General features: G+C 42.2%; 1 protein-coding gene across 1 annotated transcript in view; it reads right to left on the bottom strand.

The window, feature by feature from the left end:
- eipr1 (EARP complex and GARP complex interacting protein 1) overlaps window positions 1–16,503 on the bottom strand; it is a 69,061-nt gene that overhangs the window by 40,377 nt on the left and 12,181 nt on the right. The window contains exons 3-5 of the mRNA XM_031876829.1: window positions 16,268–16,400; window positions 14,296–14,452; window positions 2,866–2,965 (exon numbers count right to left, since the gene is read on the bottom strand). Of these exons, the coding sequence (XP_031732689.1) occupies window positions 2,866–2,965; window positions 14,296–14,452; window positions 16,268–16,400 (390 nt within the window). The remainder of the gene's footprint in view (window positions 1–2,865; window positions 2,966–14,295; window positions 14,453–16,267; window positions 16,401–16,503) is intronic.

Genomic DNA, 16,503 nt, shown 5'->3' with positions numbered 1-16,503 from the left:
CACACACACACACACACACACACACACACACACACACACACACACACGAAAGCATGGGCTGACACACCACTGCTCTATTACTTTTTCCTCACACACACACATACGCACACACCATTATCTTGAGTCTTTAAATACATAATGGGCATTTTAATTGCAAAGCCGGCAGGTTGAGCAAGGCAGTTCACAGTGAAGAGCCTATTCACCTTGCATTAGGGAGGACACAACTACAGGGGAGCTGACCAGAAGCACTCACACACACACCGGTGAAATGGTGCTCCATTCATTTTTACTCTTTTTAAATGGCCATTACTGTGCATTTCTGCATAATAAGAATAAGACAGGACTGAGTGTGAATACATTGTAAAATGAGTTCAGTTCTCTGAAAACAGCTTGTGTTTGGCCTTTTGACAGTGTTTCCTGTCACACTTTTACTCCACAACTATATGTATTTGACACTCTGTGTTACTTTTCAGGTGAAGATTTTAAATTTAAAAAACGTGAAACGCTTTTTAAAAAAACAATTGGCTATTAAATATACCCAGAAGTATATAAAGTGCCTAAAATTGCTGATGACGATCTACAACATTACAATTTAGTTTACAAGTACATGCATTAGTGGAGAAGAGTTTTTGTAAGTTTTCTTCCAGGTGAATTTTAATACATAATATACAAGTTCTTAGTCCTTTTTCGAACATGGGATGGTGGTGCACTTCAGCCTCTTGTGGCCGAAATTGGTATAACAACAACAAACACATCAACGAATACGATTTTTGCAAAAACAATAAAACAAAAAAGGTAAAACTTTTTTCCCCTCACGTTTTCACTGATGGAAAAAAGTAGCTCATCCTGGGAAAACTTTTTAAGGAAGCTAAAAAGATTATCCTGGCAAAACCTTCATGTCATAAACACCAGGGAGAAAACAACTTCAATCAGACTTGTATCAGAAAAATGGATACCAGAACATTTTTCCCCAACTTGCCTCTCAGGGCTTCCATAGTCTCTCTCTTAATTTCACATTTTTCCAAAACTAGCTGGGAAAATGACAGCATTACATTGTTTTATACTTTTTAAAAAACAACAAGAACTGTTCTCTCTCCACATGATATTGATACTAGACCCAACACCTTCTTATATTCTGAATGAAGCTGTACAGAAGTTCTAGTAGCCATAGTATTGCTCAGCCATACACACTCCTGTGGAAGGTAGCCTACTACCCCTAAAGAGAGCACTTAAGCTTAAGTTCCTGAGCTCCTTTAAAGGCACTGATAGCAGCATATTAATGCCTCCAGTTTTGGAACGAGACGTTTCACTATCATATACGTGTACAGGGTAGGAAATTTACATATTTTTTTGGGGGCAATTTTTGTCCCCACTGACTGAAATCCAGGGGCATTTTCAAAAAATTGGGGACACTTTTTGAAACTTGTGAAATAACATTTAACCATTGTTCAAAATAATAAATATACTTATTTAGGCTTACAGTATATGAGCAATTGTCATCAAATGGCAATAATAAGACTATTAGGCAGTAGTCTACAGATTCAAATTGTTTTCTTAGATTTTTTTGAACAAAAAACAAACATAAATCAGACAATCATATTCAATTTGTGGTTATTTATTGTTATTATTACATTTTTTAAACAACTATTAACAATTATTAAGTCAACGATGCCTTGATTACATATACATCAGTCATTGTATGGAACTATTGAGAAAAACATTTTTGTAGCACCTCAAAATATTGTGATATTACCCATTTTCGTCCTGAACTTATGCATTAGTCATTGTGTGGAATTTTTGAGAAAAACATTTTTATAGCACCTTAAAAATTAAAAAAATGTGCCATTTGAAGGTACAAATTCAGTTCAGAGATTTTGCTTAGTAAAATATCTTAATTAACTGTCAGTCAGGTATTATTCATTTCCAGCAACCCTCAAATCAAAGAATGAAGACACTTTACGCACAATTTAGGTGTATTTTCCCTTTAACTCACGAGATGCAGGTAGCATGTTTTATACTTAATGTGAATATAATTACTTTAATCTAATTTCCATTATGCAATATGTATACTTTGTTGGCATCTTATTCTGAAAACCGGATGTTCGTCCGAAGAAACCGGATATTGTCTCACGTTAATCTTTCCGCTAACTTTCAAAGTCCTTCGCTCGCTCCCGATCTGTGCCGTTTGAATGAGTTTACCGTGAATTTCAGCATATAGGTGCACTACAATTTAAGCGTCTGCTGAGTTGACCGCAGTCTCGCAGTCACAGGTCTGATTAAGAAGCGCTCCATTTATTTATTCGTTTAGAAAGTTCGGGGGCATTTTTTGCCCCTCTCCTAGTGATATCAGGGGCAAAATTATATTTCTTAGGGGCAGTTTTGCCCTTTGCCCTCGTGTATTTCCGACGCTGTACGTGTATATATTACAGTGTCCACACATTTGGCCATATAGTGCCGCTCTCTTACATTTTCATGTGAAACACAATGTATGACACCGGTCAATGGACTGTGAAGAAATAGATCCAGTGAATGACTTTTCTCCTACTTATTGAACAAGACTATTACTATCACTGTTGAGAGACTTGGCCAGAATAATATGAAAGTGGCTGCATCTTATAAACCTGCCCAGATACTGTGTGTGTGTGTGTGTGTGTGTGTGTGTGTGTGTGTGTGTGTGTGTGAGAGAGAGAGAGAGAGACAGAATGAATAGTGGACACTCTTTTGTCGCAGAGAGGATGTGCGCGCCTGATAAATCAAAGACGATATGGTGGCTATCAAATAATGAGTTAGCTATTGTGCGATATGGTGTGCGTGCCTGTGTATGTACTGTGGCTTACAGTGTGTGTGTGCGTGTTACTGTGTTACCGTGGCCTGTGTTGAGCTATCCTGCAGGTCCCAGAGTAGTGCATGGTTATCAGCCAATGAAATCACACGCTTGCCATCCCCCATGGGCTCCCACAGCACGCTGTAAATACACAAAGACGCATGCGCGCACACACACACACACACACACACACACACACAGAAAAGCAGAAAGTCACAGTCAATTAGAATACAGATGTTGGTCAAACATGCTTACAGGCTCATCCACACATGCTGCAGCACTGGAGCGAATGGAGCTTGTTGGTCAGATTCACATGACTGTTAATACAGCACCTTGTACAATATCACAGTTACATTGATTTTTAGATACGTGCAGGTATGTGAATGCATGTATCCTGCATTTGCAGTGTCAACAAGGAAATCTTGCACATTATACAGGTTTGTTTTATACAGGTTTGTTGCTATATTTTTCTTTTGGTGATCAATTTCCATTACAAAAGCCCCAAACCAAGAAATTGTGGGTCCTTTTATAATAATACCTTCCGATTTCCCTCCCGTCTACGACAGAGAAAGGGCTCGGCCATTTTCTAAAACGGCGAGGCCCTATAGCTGTGACCTAAAGTTACTCATCATCTAACACAAGCAAATACATTGTTGGGGCCTATTGTAAGCAGAGCATTAATCGGGTGTTCCAGTGAGTACTTCTGTCAGATGGTACAGAGGTATTTTGAGTCAAAATAAACTTCAGTGTGTGTTGATGGTGATGAAGGAACATGTCATTCAGTGCAACACATAGTTATGGACAACAATAGAGTTCTATGGCTGTTTTAACCACACACTGTTGTTAGTAGGATCAATTCATTCTTGGTTTTGGTCTATTTTTATTAGGGATGCATGGACCTCACTTTTCTCAGTCCTGATACCGATACCTGGGCTTTAGGTATCGACCGATGCCGAGAACTGATCCAATACCAGTGTTTCATTATTTATCTGTATGCGTCACTGTGAGGCAGAGACTGTGTGGCAGAGACCGGGATCATTCTTTCATGTGTAAGGCAACATCAGGCTTGACTTAAAGATTACTTTCCTAACTTTGTAGAACAAAATGTAACAAATAAACTCATAGATATAAATGTACTGAGTTGTAATTTATTCAAATAATGGTATCCACTACCAGATCAGACTTTTGTCACCAATACCCAATCCAGCTATTTGAGTCAGTATCAGACCAATATAGCATATTGGTATCGGTGCATCTCTACTATTGTTGAGATTTGTTGCCAATTATTAAACAAGACAAACAGTCTACAGCCACGCTAGCAGCTTGGGCTTTTTCAGGAAGGGGTCTTAAAAAGACAGGAGCTAAAACATCTAGTTACGAACAGTGTAAGAATCTGTTTTTCAACATTAAAGCATGTAAACATGTTCTAGTAGAAACCCAAAATACAAGTATGAACCTGGAAAATGAGCATGATGTGACCACCTCCGTTAAAAAAGAAATATTTCTCCATTACCACATTGTCCCCAGTTCTTCTAATTTCAAATTTTTTGTAATTCCAAATACATTCCCATAGTTACAATACAATTCTTTTATATTTTGGAAGCTTCTGTAACCCAGACTTACAGTAGGTGTTGGTGTAACTACCATCAGCCAGAGGAGGAGGTTGTTGTTGTTTCACTGTTCACGCAGTCCCTCAAAAGAGTCCAACGGTGCCTGTAGCATCTTTAACCTGCAGCTAATCACTATTTGCTCAAGACAGTGACATTAGCATACAACAGAGCTCTGCACGTTTAGCACAGAGCACTTTTTGGCGAATCCAGCAGCCCAATTCTGTCAATCTAGTGTTCAAACACAGCAGTGGGTACAGCCTCGCCTCAGTGGTATGAAAGAAATGGTAGCTCTTACTGCATACTTAGCTTTGATTCCTCCCTGCATACTACTTTCTGCAGAGTATTGATTCCTCGCTGCATGCTTCTTGCGCTCGGCTTAAAATATGTATTTTGCACGCGAGCCATAGGGGCCTCACCAGACCTGACACACTGGAGCCTAAACTGTTGCTTTACACTTCCCTTGGTGTTGATTTGATCACTCGTATTCTATTTGCCGTTTGTTCTCCTCAGTTTGGGTAGGCCTAACAGCTCTGCAGTGTCGGCAGAAACACAACTACACAGGATAAGAAAGAGGACACAACCCAAGTGAGAAAGCTGTGCTTTGAAGTCTGAGTCCTGTCGGCTTTAAAAGCAATATGTCAGTGCAGTCAGAGACCCGGCAATAAGCTAAACTTAACCTTGGCCTGGGAAAGCTGCTATATGCTTGTTAAGGGGTTTGACTTAAAAAAATAAAAAGTGTCTAATCTGGGTTAAAGGATGTAAAATGTCAGAGGTGCACACGTGGTCTGGCTGAAGGTTTGGATGTCTGAGCCCATCACAGCTGTAAAGCCGTTGTCGCCGGTTTACGAAAGGACGCCATTTATTTTAGGAGTTTGGTCCATTAGACGACTCTATTTCCTCGGACTCATTTGTCAACTTGAAGCAGCAGCAGCAACAATGCCCTGTGTTTGACGGAGAGCGTGTGTTATATTAAAGAAGGTGAGTGTTCGCGGGAGATAAAACAAAAATGATGGAGCAAGGGAGGGGAGTCAAAAGTTTGCTTTTGGATTTAATCCAAATTTCAAATATGCACAGTCCTATTAGAAAAAGGTGGAGCAGGGAGAGGGAGAGAGGGGCGGTGTTTATCAGGGCTGTAAAATCATGACTGCTGAGGGACAGATTTTACTGCCCTCCTGTGGAGCACAATGCCATGGGGAACACACGCACACTCACTCACACACATCATTTTGTCGCTGAAGAGGAAACAACATTGACTTCTATTTGTTGCCTGAATATGTAGCCTACCCTTAAGGGATAGGTTTGTTTTTAAGTCTGTCATAATACAATATACATGTATGCAATACGCACATTGAAAGTTGTTGAAATCAGTTTAGCTGTGATCATTCCTCCTCTCCATACTGGCCATGAAGCCATCTCTTCCACACACCACTACACTATAAAAGATGGGAGGCAAAATCCGGATCTCATTCTGTGCAAAAAATGTATTGTTAAATTCAGCTGAAGCCAAATCCAGTGGGTATCTTCACCCTTAAATATGCATAACAACATGGACAAAACGATTTGAGGAAAATATCTCATTTATCACATTTTATTTGTGATTATTATCTAAGAAATACTCACCAGGCTGTAGCCTGTTTAGCCAACACAGGAAAATTCACTGATTTTCAAACTTATCTCCATCTATCGGAGTTAGGGACAGTGTAAAAAAACGGCTGCAGTTCTTGCCGATGTTCCTGTTCTCTGTGGTGCAACACCAAAGTCTGTTGTTCTCCCGGCATCCAGTGACGTCTTCAGAGGCAAGGTAGAACTTCAGAGTGCTACTTCAGCTTCGTGGCACAATGCTGCTAAAAAAACGTCCTTGTTCTCTTCGCTCGTATTGCAAACTAGTTTTCAGCAGCGAAAAAGACGCCCCAAAATATGAGTGCAGAGGATGTCATGGACGAGGATTTTGACAATGGGCGACTCCTCTGGTTGTATAGAAGTCTATGAGAAAACGACTCTACTTCTCTCTTGATTTATTACCTCAGTAAACATTGTAAAGATGAGTTTATGGTCTCAATCTCTAGTTTCAAGTCTTCTTCAATACAGCATGATGTTCATTTAGTAAATGATGGTCCATTTAGAGTCAAATAGACCATAAAGTATGCTATAGGGCGGGCTTACTGTGATTGACAGATCACTGTTACCAGAGCCGTATACGGCGTCTCTACATCACTTCTCTGCATTCCTAATATGGTAACGTTTGTTCATTGGTTGCGAAAAAAACAACATAGTGGCGGGCGTATTCCAAGATGGCGACAGCAAAATTGACAAACTCGAGGCTTCAAAACAGCAGTCCACAAAGCAATGGGTGACGACACCATGACTACGTCCCCTTCTTATATACAGTCCATGGTTTTGGCCGACTTGGATATTCAGCCGGAGAGAGGCCACTCGAGGCTGCAGCAGCAACGGGGAGGATATGGCCGAAGGGGAAACTCTAGAACCCGACACCGACTGGCGGAGCCTTGGACAGAAACCAAATCATTCTGCTGTAATGAATATCAGAGTGGGCAGTTTCTCTTTGATGCTGTCGCCGACGACAACCCAGTGCGCAAACTGAGAGTGCGTTACCATGAATGAAAGCTTTCGTCTGAAAATAACATGATGCAAAATGAAACCGGCAGATCATCAGCACTGACACCAGCAAGCAGAGAGCCTATTAACTAATCAACTGCTAGGAATTTCATTGGATAGTTTTAATAACCAATAAATTCAGGTTACTTGACTACAGCTGAGTGAATGACTAACCTAACCTAATCGAACCTTTAACCTTAACCACTTTAACACTCACTTCTATGAACAGATTCCGAATCTGTACACAACGGGACAAGATTTTGGTCTCTGGAGCGTTCTGGTTTCCGTTTGTGGTCCGAGTAGTTTTGACCGATCACGTTTGAGTGAGTTTTGGTTGCATGCAGGCAAACAGTCCAATGGAGAGCAAAAAGATGCGGAAAGTTTTGGCTGAAATCTCAGAACTCATTGTCTACTGTCCGACGATGACTTAGCTTTTTATTAGCTTGTAAATTGTCTACTTGTGAAACAACTCCCCATCTCAAGTTACTAATCGGACAATTGACCGGCTCACAGAAGAGGAAGTCCGCTGGCTAACCCGATCCCCGGAAATAGTGGCTGTTGGCCATAGAGACCAAGTCGTTGTCAGACCGTGTGAGATTTCTAAACGCCTAAATAACCACAAAGGCTTAACCTTAAAAAATAATACAAAAAAACAAGGTAAACTTAATTTATGTCATCACGTACAATCGTACTGTCTACAGCGCAACGTAGCAAAACTCAACCTCTGTGTTTAACGCATCCTAAGCATTTGGAGATGTGAGCTACTGTAAAGCATCTCAGAAACAACTTCAGTGTCTCGCTCAAGGACACTTCCACATGTGGAGAGGAGGAGCTCACGGCCCTTATAGATGGATACTGCAGCGCGTCAGATACCACGCACACACACTCCCAACACATAAATCAGCACGCCATAGGACCAATTAAAATGCACTCACCACTTTGAGATTTACACACTGCATGATTCCCTATAGTATCAATTAATTCATGCAAGGAAGAGGGAGAGGCGGTGCAGGTGTACAGTATCTCATATTGCCTTCCTCTCTTATTGAAGAATAGAAGTTATGTGCATTTGACCTTGAGCTCTGCAACAAGCTGGCTCTCCGGCTACTGGAATGGTATGTAAATAGTGTCGGGGAGAGCTATGGAGGTTTTACAGCCCCATATATCTATGTCTGGCAGAGGCACTTCTCCCGCTCTTTGTCTCTCGCTCTGGCTCTTGCTCTTCACATTGTTACCCCTCTTTACTGTGCTTTGCATCCATATGAGTTGAATCCCAGCGCCTTACACGCAAAGCCAACAGCCAACACAAACAGAGTGTGTGCATGTCTTTCCTCCTTCCGAGTGAGATTTTAGCACGGATACAGGAACACCAGGGGCGGTGTGTATGAGTGAGAGTGTGTGTGAGCTTTTAGTTCAGTTGTTTAGAAAGTATTTTTGCCATTAGGCTTGTACTGTATGGAGTCACAGGAGTGCATAATAAAGAATAAATCTGCAAAAGAATAAGAAAACAAATGTGGAAAAATAAAGAACAATAATTAAGTAAATAAAAAAATGTGAAAATATGAAGATAAATAAATAAAATAATTAATAAATAAATATGGAAATATAAAGATAAATAACTGAATATAAAATTATACGCATTTTTATATTTATTTATTTATGACTTTTTAATACGTATATTTATTTTTTCATATAAACCTACTAATTTATTTATTTTTGTTTATCTTTTCATAGTTATTTATTTACTTATTTTCATATAAGTAAATATTTTTCTTTTAATCTGCAGGCCTAATACAGGACACTCCTACTATGCGACACGCCTCTCGAAAAAGTTGAAAATGTATAGCTACCCGCAACCAGGCCTTTTCTGAGAGCTTTATCTCAACCCAAACTTATCCTATCTCCAAACACAGAGAGCGAAAGGGAACAGGATTTGACACAACACTGGCTCCTGGTTAAATACCCAGATAGGCTAAGCTCTGCCCTTTTATCTCTCCTTGCTCCTTTTTATTGAAGAGAGTAAAAGACACAAGGGTAAAGTTAATTTGCCCATCATTATATTGTTTCAATAAAGGACATATACACTTTGTAACTGTTTACCAGAGCATTTCACTAAAAGGAAACTCAATAACTAAGCTTACAGTAGCTTTAGGCTATACAACAGTTTACCTCAGACGCTGCTCTGGGTCAATAGGAACCTGCCTGCAAGAATCTATTGGAACCTTTTATAGAAAAGTGCTGCCTGTAAGAATAACTTTGATGCGAAATATTCCCAGGAAGTATCTCGCAATTTTGTGTTATTTATTCATCACGTAATTGGAGTTAGCCTTTAATGCAAGCGCCCAAATTATTTTTGGACCAGCACCTGCTGGAAAAACAACACCAAACCTGCAAACTGCAGTGCAATGCCTGCATCATGGCGTTTAATCTAAGATGTGGTTGAAAGGGCTGGATCGCAACAGCCCCTGTAATCGTCTGATAGCCCCCATCACACACAGGTCTAATTGTCTGCATGAGAGAGGTCCAATTGATTGGGACCAGGGGACCCTCACAGTATAAACCATGCTTCGTAAAGAAATCGGCCTACACATGTGCACGTGCACATGCACGCACGCACACAATCACATCCACAAACACCTCCTACCCCCTCCTGTCACACCCCACTTTAGAAAATCAACCTCGTTGCCTTTTGCGCTTTACCATTCCCTCCTAGGGCCCTGATTGGCTCAAATGGCTCCACGGGAATCGATTTGCTCAACCCAATCGAAACCAAGTGAGAGAAGAAGAAGAAAGAAGAGAGCACGCATGGTGCACACACAAGCAACGATAAACCTGATTTTCACCTAGCTTTGTTATTTTTTGTGGTTGCATTTTGCAGATATTTCCATTCAGAGCACGCCTCACAACAGGACAGAGGCTCAAATGTTTGCCCACCCAAACAATGAGGGGATTTGGAGGAAGGAGAAAGTGTTATTGTTGGTGGAGTGGAGGGACACCATGGCTACTGGGTAACACACACATGATGAAGGACGCAGGGCGGAAAGCAAAACACACGGGCTGGTGAACAAACACACACACACACACACACACACACACACATATACAAGCCTCATAAGAGTACAAACTCCAATCTCTTTACTCTTTGTCTGCTTACACACACAAACATGCGCACACACAAACACACGTACACACACAGGCTGGTGCATGCTGCCAGTATTATCAGTGAGTGGGGATAAGTGTGTGTGTGTGTGTGTGTCATAGAGAGATGGAGGAGGTGGTCAGCAGACCAAAGCCATCCATCTAGGGGAGCCAATAGTGAACAGCAGAGGCTACAGGCTTCAGAGCACCGAAAGCACCCGCACGCACACACACACACACACACAGACACACACCCGCACACAGTGTGCTGCCCTTGTGAGGGTTACAGCTCTCAGGGTGTTAAGATGGGGGAGCCCACAAACATCAATCTTTACCCAGCAGCCTTGCTTGACCTACCCTCTGACACACACACGCACACACACACACACACACACACACACACACACACACACACCTCTTTCCACGGGCGACAAAACGCACACAAAGTTGCGCAAACTCAATCTCTCTCATCCTTCTTTTGTGCTCCTCTCTGTGAGCTTCTCTCCATCTTTCTCTCTCCCCTCTTCCTCACTCTCTCTCCATCTAATCCCCCCCCCCACGCCGTAGACACCTGCTACGGAATGCATCACACTAACTGATTGGCGCCTCTGAAAATGATAGCAATCACGAGGCAGCCGTCGAGCAGTGGACTAAAAAAAGGGCCATGACCATTGATTTTTTTCACTCGCATCTGCGTGAGTTATGGCGATGCATTGTGCACAGGAGCTCCTCTGACTGAGAGACAAAAGGAATCGGGGGCCGAAACTAGACCCTGAGATGTGGGCCAGTCAATAGTCTGCGCCAGCGAAATGAAAACTCTCACTATGGAGGCGCGATGCAGGGAAAGAGAGGGAGATAAGAGAAAGAGGAGAGGAATGTAATGGTGTGGAGAGCGTGCGCTATGGCATGTCCATCTGGTGTGTTTTTCAATGCTCACTGTGGGTTTCTAAATGGCTCCCGTTTAGTTTCAGGATTCCTAATCTCATGACATGAGAGAAATCCTGCCAAAAACTGCCTGTGGGTTGTTTGTTTCTTTGTTTAAACTGGGCGAGTCAAACAGCAAAGTCTCTGCCAAGGCTTTTCAGAACACTGCTGAGCGAAATGAGGCCGGACACAATTGGCTCTATTTGATGTATGAATGGGAGCATCACACTCACCAAACCTTCAAACCAGGTAATGGGGACCACAGGATAGGTTCGCATACTGTACATTGCAATAGTTTGTCCCTGTAATTAGTCCTCCTATTTATACTGGCCATCAATATACCCCATTCCCTAATGATAGTGATGGGGGACAGAATTAGACAAAGACAAATGAAGTAATTATCTACATTAGCCAGTCTTTTCAGTGTATATTTTTTTCTTTGTGTTACTGTCAGCTCAGTAAGGAAAAGCTGTCTTTAAAGGATACTAGGGTTGGGAATTATTAAGAATCTCACGATTCGATTCCGATTCTTGGTGTCACAATTTGATTGTCGATTGAATGAATTAAAAGGGGGCACTGTTTTCATTTACTCGTGTCCTTACGCCACTGACACTCTATACAAAATATAGTTGCAGTTAAGCTGAAGGGTCTTGATGAAGGCTATTGTCTGACAAACAGGAAAAAGCAGAGAAATGTGTGTGCCGGTAAACAGCTTCTTTTTATTTCAAAAAGGTATAAGAATAGTGAAATCCAACAGTAAAACAAGCAATCTCTGTCTGCTCATATGTATGTATGTATGTAATTATGTATGTATGTATGTATGTATGTATGTATGTATGTATGTGTGTGTGTGTGTGTGAGAGAGAGTATGTGTGTGTGTGTCCTTCGCATATCTCTAGGACCATTCATCCGATCTACCTCACACTTTGGTGGGTGTGTTGCTGGGGACCAAAGGACGTGCAGTGTCAGTTTGGACATGCGACACGTTGAATATTGATCAACTTTGAATAAAAGTGCTCTGTGCAGGGGGAGGGGGGCTCCAAAGACTAAATGGAGCATGTTGTCAGCTGCAGTTCACTTTAGCTGTTGGATGCTGGATATTCTAACGTTACAACTAAACTCTTTACTTCCCTGGACTCAACGAGCGATGACCGGTTCGTCGACAGCAGTGTCGGGGGGCCAGGCAATCTGCCTGCTCTAAACGGGCACTCGCTCTGAGTGGTCACCGCAATAGTGAAAGTGTAGTATTGAGCAACGTCGCCGGTAAAAACAGAGGTTTGTCTACATGTTCTGAAGTAAGGGGGAAAAGAAGTGGAGCACTCCCCCCTTGTCTGTCTGCCAACTTCAGGGGAAAACACCGTCTCTGCAGCAGTTCCAGCAGAGACATCCACAACTATCCACAACTTTGTGCAGGTCTGTGGCGGCTGCAAACTGGCCAAACCAGGCATAGGGAAGGTCCTGTTTCACTATTATTTGGGTTGTGATACGAGACATAAAGACACTTGTTTTGGCTGACTTTATTGGCTGACGAGATTGAGTGCACGCTATCAAGTAGTGTTAAGTTAAGGTTGATGAAAGTGTTAACTTTCCTGTCAGTGTTTTCCAGCCAACCATCCTTCTGGCAAACGAATGAGCAGCTGCATCACACCTCCCTAAATAGATTAGCCTGGACAATTGTTGGACTGTACCATTCTACAACAGCAAGAGGGGTGTTGTCAGGAGCCTTTACATCTGCACCACAGCGGAGGAATGTCTTCACACCCCTGCAATTAACTATGAACTGGCCAGCACAGTATATATCATGCAGTTAGGAGATGGAGAATTTAGTGTCCCTTGTTCAGAAGAGAACTCACTATGTTGTTTAAACTAAGTTCTGTTTAATTATGTTGTACTTAGATTTTAGTGTAATTATGTTAAGTTTATACAGTTATTCTGATTTGTCACTTTTGCTTGATTTTGTTACACATTCTAATTAGTGTACATACTTAGGGTGAATAAAATCCTCTTTTTTTTTTTTTTACTTTACCTGCTCTCCCAGCTTTATGCGTACCCTGGTCCCTCACAGGGTCATTTGATATGAAACAGACTAGTTATTTTTTTTCACCCAAACAGAGTTTCCTAAAAATTTTACAGAGTGTGTGTGTGTGTGTGTGTGTGTGTGTGTGTGTGTGTGTGGAAATACTAGGTGCATGCAACTCCACTATATAGTGAAGTCCCCTCTTTGACAGGTAGGCATCACTCAAAGATGCAAGTCCCCTCTTGGCAATTTCTTTAAAAAAAATTTAAAAGCACATTTGAAGTAATATACTGGTGAAGACCTTCAAAGTAAATTTTCTATTCCATTTTAGTGTTTTTAAAATGACCAGAAACACAAGTTCCCTCTTGGTTAGAGTAGCGTGACAGTGCGCTGTTGGTAAGGTACGCGTGTGTGCGTGCGCGTGTGTGTGCTGGCTCGTCTACTAGTGGTAGATTTTGGTGCTGCACTTTGCTAACATTAGACGGCGTACTAAATATTTCTAAAAATAACATCTGGTCCATTACAAGACAACGTTATTTTATAGAACATACATTTAAAATGTTTTTCTGTTTTCTAATACTGCTCTTGCCAACACAAGCAGACATGGCGACTTATTAAAGGGTAACAAGCAGAAAAGCTGGGAACCTCTGGTTCATGGTACAAAGATAACCAAGACATGATGTTCCATTGTATTTAAAGACCCTTATTGGTGTTTTTAGGGGGTTAGCGGTGTTGCTAAATATATGGATAAATATTTTCTTTTACATTTCATGAAGATTCATATGACAATAGATGGGAATAAGCACTGGGAGATAAAGACAAACACTGTAATATTTGTTTTAAAACAAATAACGGGCGACTAAGTGGAACGGGCGACTAAGTGGATAGCAGGGCCGTCCTTCAATCAGAGGGTCGGCGGTTCAATCCCCGGCTCCGGCTCTGCTAGTCGCATGTCGATGTGCCCTTGAGCAAGACACTTAACCCCAAAATTGCTCCCGTAGTTGTGCCTACAGTGTAGAAATGTGATAGAATCTGAATTGTAAGTCGCTTTGGATAAAAGCGTCTGCTAAATACCTCAACATAAATATGCATGTATGCACAGGAAGACAATTGTTGCGCTTGCATCACTTGTACTGGGAGTGTGGCTGTTCCCCAGCAACACCTACCAGGCAGCGTTGCTGTGGGCGCTGTCGTCCAGGTGACAGAGCAACTCCAGGGTTTGGGGGTTGTGGGCGGAGTCGTCAGGTGACTCAGGGCTTCCTGTCTCCCAATCACAGGGCATCCGCCACACTGCTCCGCAGGACACCACTCTGCTGTCACTGGCTGGGGGGGGGGGAGGACAACACACAGTCATTCACAGTTTGTTAGAGTACTGTGTATGTGTGTGGTGGACAGGCGCCAATACGGTGACGTGGACACACTTTCCCCCAAAATACACATCACAAATGAGTTATTTTGGCACATCTACACCAGCACTGCTAATTGGAACCAGTGGAGTAAATGTAGAATTGATACAGGACTAAAAGTTTGAGGCTGGAGGGTATAACCAATCACAGAGAGAGAGGAGAGAGAGACACACAGAGACAGAGAGGGCAGGAAGAGAGCGAGCAAAGAGCCTAATTTCTTTTTGGTGTAGATATTGACAGTGTGTGGGCAGGCGTCGGGCTATGAAACACTGGCGTTGGGCCTATTTCTCAAATTAAAAAGCAACGTGGTGCGAGTCCATGGGCTCTTGAGTGGTTTCAGACAACCGCGCACTTGGAGTAAGTGGGCAAGCAATCATCTTGAACAAAAGCCTTTGCTTGCTCACATACTGGAGTGCCAGTGGGAGGCAGTATGGAATACGAACACGCTTGTGTGTGTGTTTATGCGTATACATGTTGTTCCATGTGCGAGTGTGTGGTGTGCGCAGCAGTGCATGGTGGGCCTTCTGAGCTTCAGCCCGGTCCAGAGTGGCTCGAGCATGGAGAGCTTAGCTGACAGAGCTCGAGAGACAGCGGGGGAGATGAGAGGGAGCAAGGGAAAAAGTTGCTGGGGGGGTATGGTATCTACCCCAGTGCACTCTGCTCCTATATGTATGACGCAATCTCAGACACTGGGAAAAATGTTGCCACTGGCAAGATCTGAAACTCTAATTGGAATTGACACTTGGTGGTTGAAAATACAACTTTCGGCCCTAATTGACTCTTCTGCAATCTGATTGAGCAGTGAAAACAGGTTGAAAAGATAAAGACAGAAGCTAAAGCTACAGATCACAGTGTGAAGGTGAACCACCTCATCACCTGGAGATCCAGACAGAAGACAATGAAATGAAGGAACAACACTGTTCCTCTTTATTCCCTCCTACAATCATTAAATACATTCAGTACCGACTGTAGCTAGCATCGCATAGACGTGCCGACACAAGTTTATAATGTGCTAACGTACTCTGCTAATGTTAGCTCCAGAGGTTTTTACATAGAGACGTAATGTTTGAGGTCTGGGTAACAAGTATCACTATTACACAAGGTTTAACCATGACAAGCTCCAATTCCACTTAACTGAACATGAAGAAAATAGTAAACCATTGCACGAGAGTCTATGGAGCAGTGCTGGAATAAAACATGACCATGTATCAAAATGTGAATGTAAGGACGACATGTCTCAACTAAACTGTTCCTTTGGCCACGACCAGTTTTTTTTACACACCGATTGTGTGTAAATGAAGCACTGAAGTCTCCGTGAAGTTATGCAAGTAGAAGGCCGCATTCCATTAATGCACGGATGATGTGCATGCAACCTTCAAAGATTTTCTCCTGCCTGACGGTGACTTTGCAACCGCTGCCCTTGTCCCTCATGTGGGTCATCATGTCCACACATTAGTATTGATTATATCGGCGTCCAAACATGACTTCTAAATTGCTGCCGTCGGTTATCGATCACCTGTTGAAGACAGATTACACGTTATGATTCTCAACTAAACTGCATGAGGTCGTTACATGAGGAGAGAAACAGGAAGAGCAAAAGAAAAGGAAGATGAAGTTAAAGACGGGAAAACAAAAAAGAAAGAAGAGAGAGAGAGAGAGAGAGAGAGAGAGAGGATACACATCTCAGAGGCAGTGAATGGAGCCAGAGACAGAAGGAAACAGTAGGACTCACTTTTGTTATAGCAGGTGGTAAGCACAGCCTTATCTGCAGGACTGGCGCCAATGTGCCATATCTCCCCAGCTTGGTGCAGGAGGACATTCTTATTAATGATGTTATTCTCGTCATCAAAGTCAATGATGTGGATCTGGAGGCAAAGCAGAGACCAACAGGAGATGTGTTGAGGATGAAGCTACGGTTAAAACACACACACACACACACACACACACACACACACACACACACACACA

This window comes from Anarrhichthys ocellatus, unplaced genomic scaffold, assembly GCF_004355925.1.
Source record: "Anarrhichthys ocellatus isolate YVR2014 unplaced genomic scaffold, GSC_Weel_1.0 scaffold117, whole genome shotgun sequence".
Lineage (NCBI taxonomy): Eukaryota > Metazoa > Chordata > Actinopteri > Perciformes > Anarhichadidae > Anarrhichthys > Anarrhichthys ocellatus.
The sequence above is the reverse complement of the archived record's forward strand: the minus strand, read 5'-3'. Positions and strand labels throughout refer to the sequence as shown.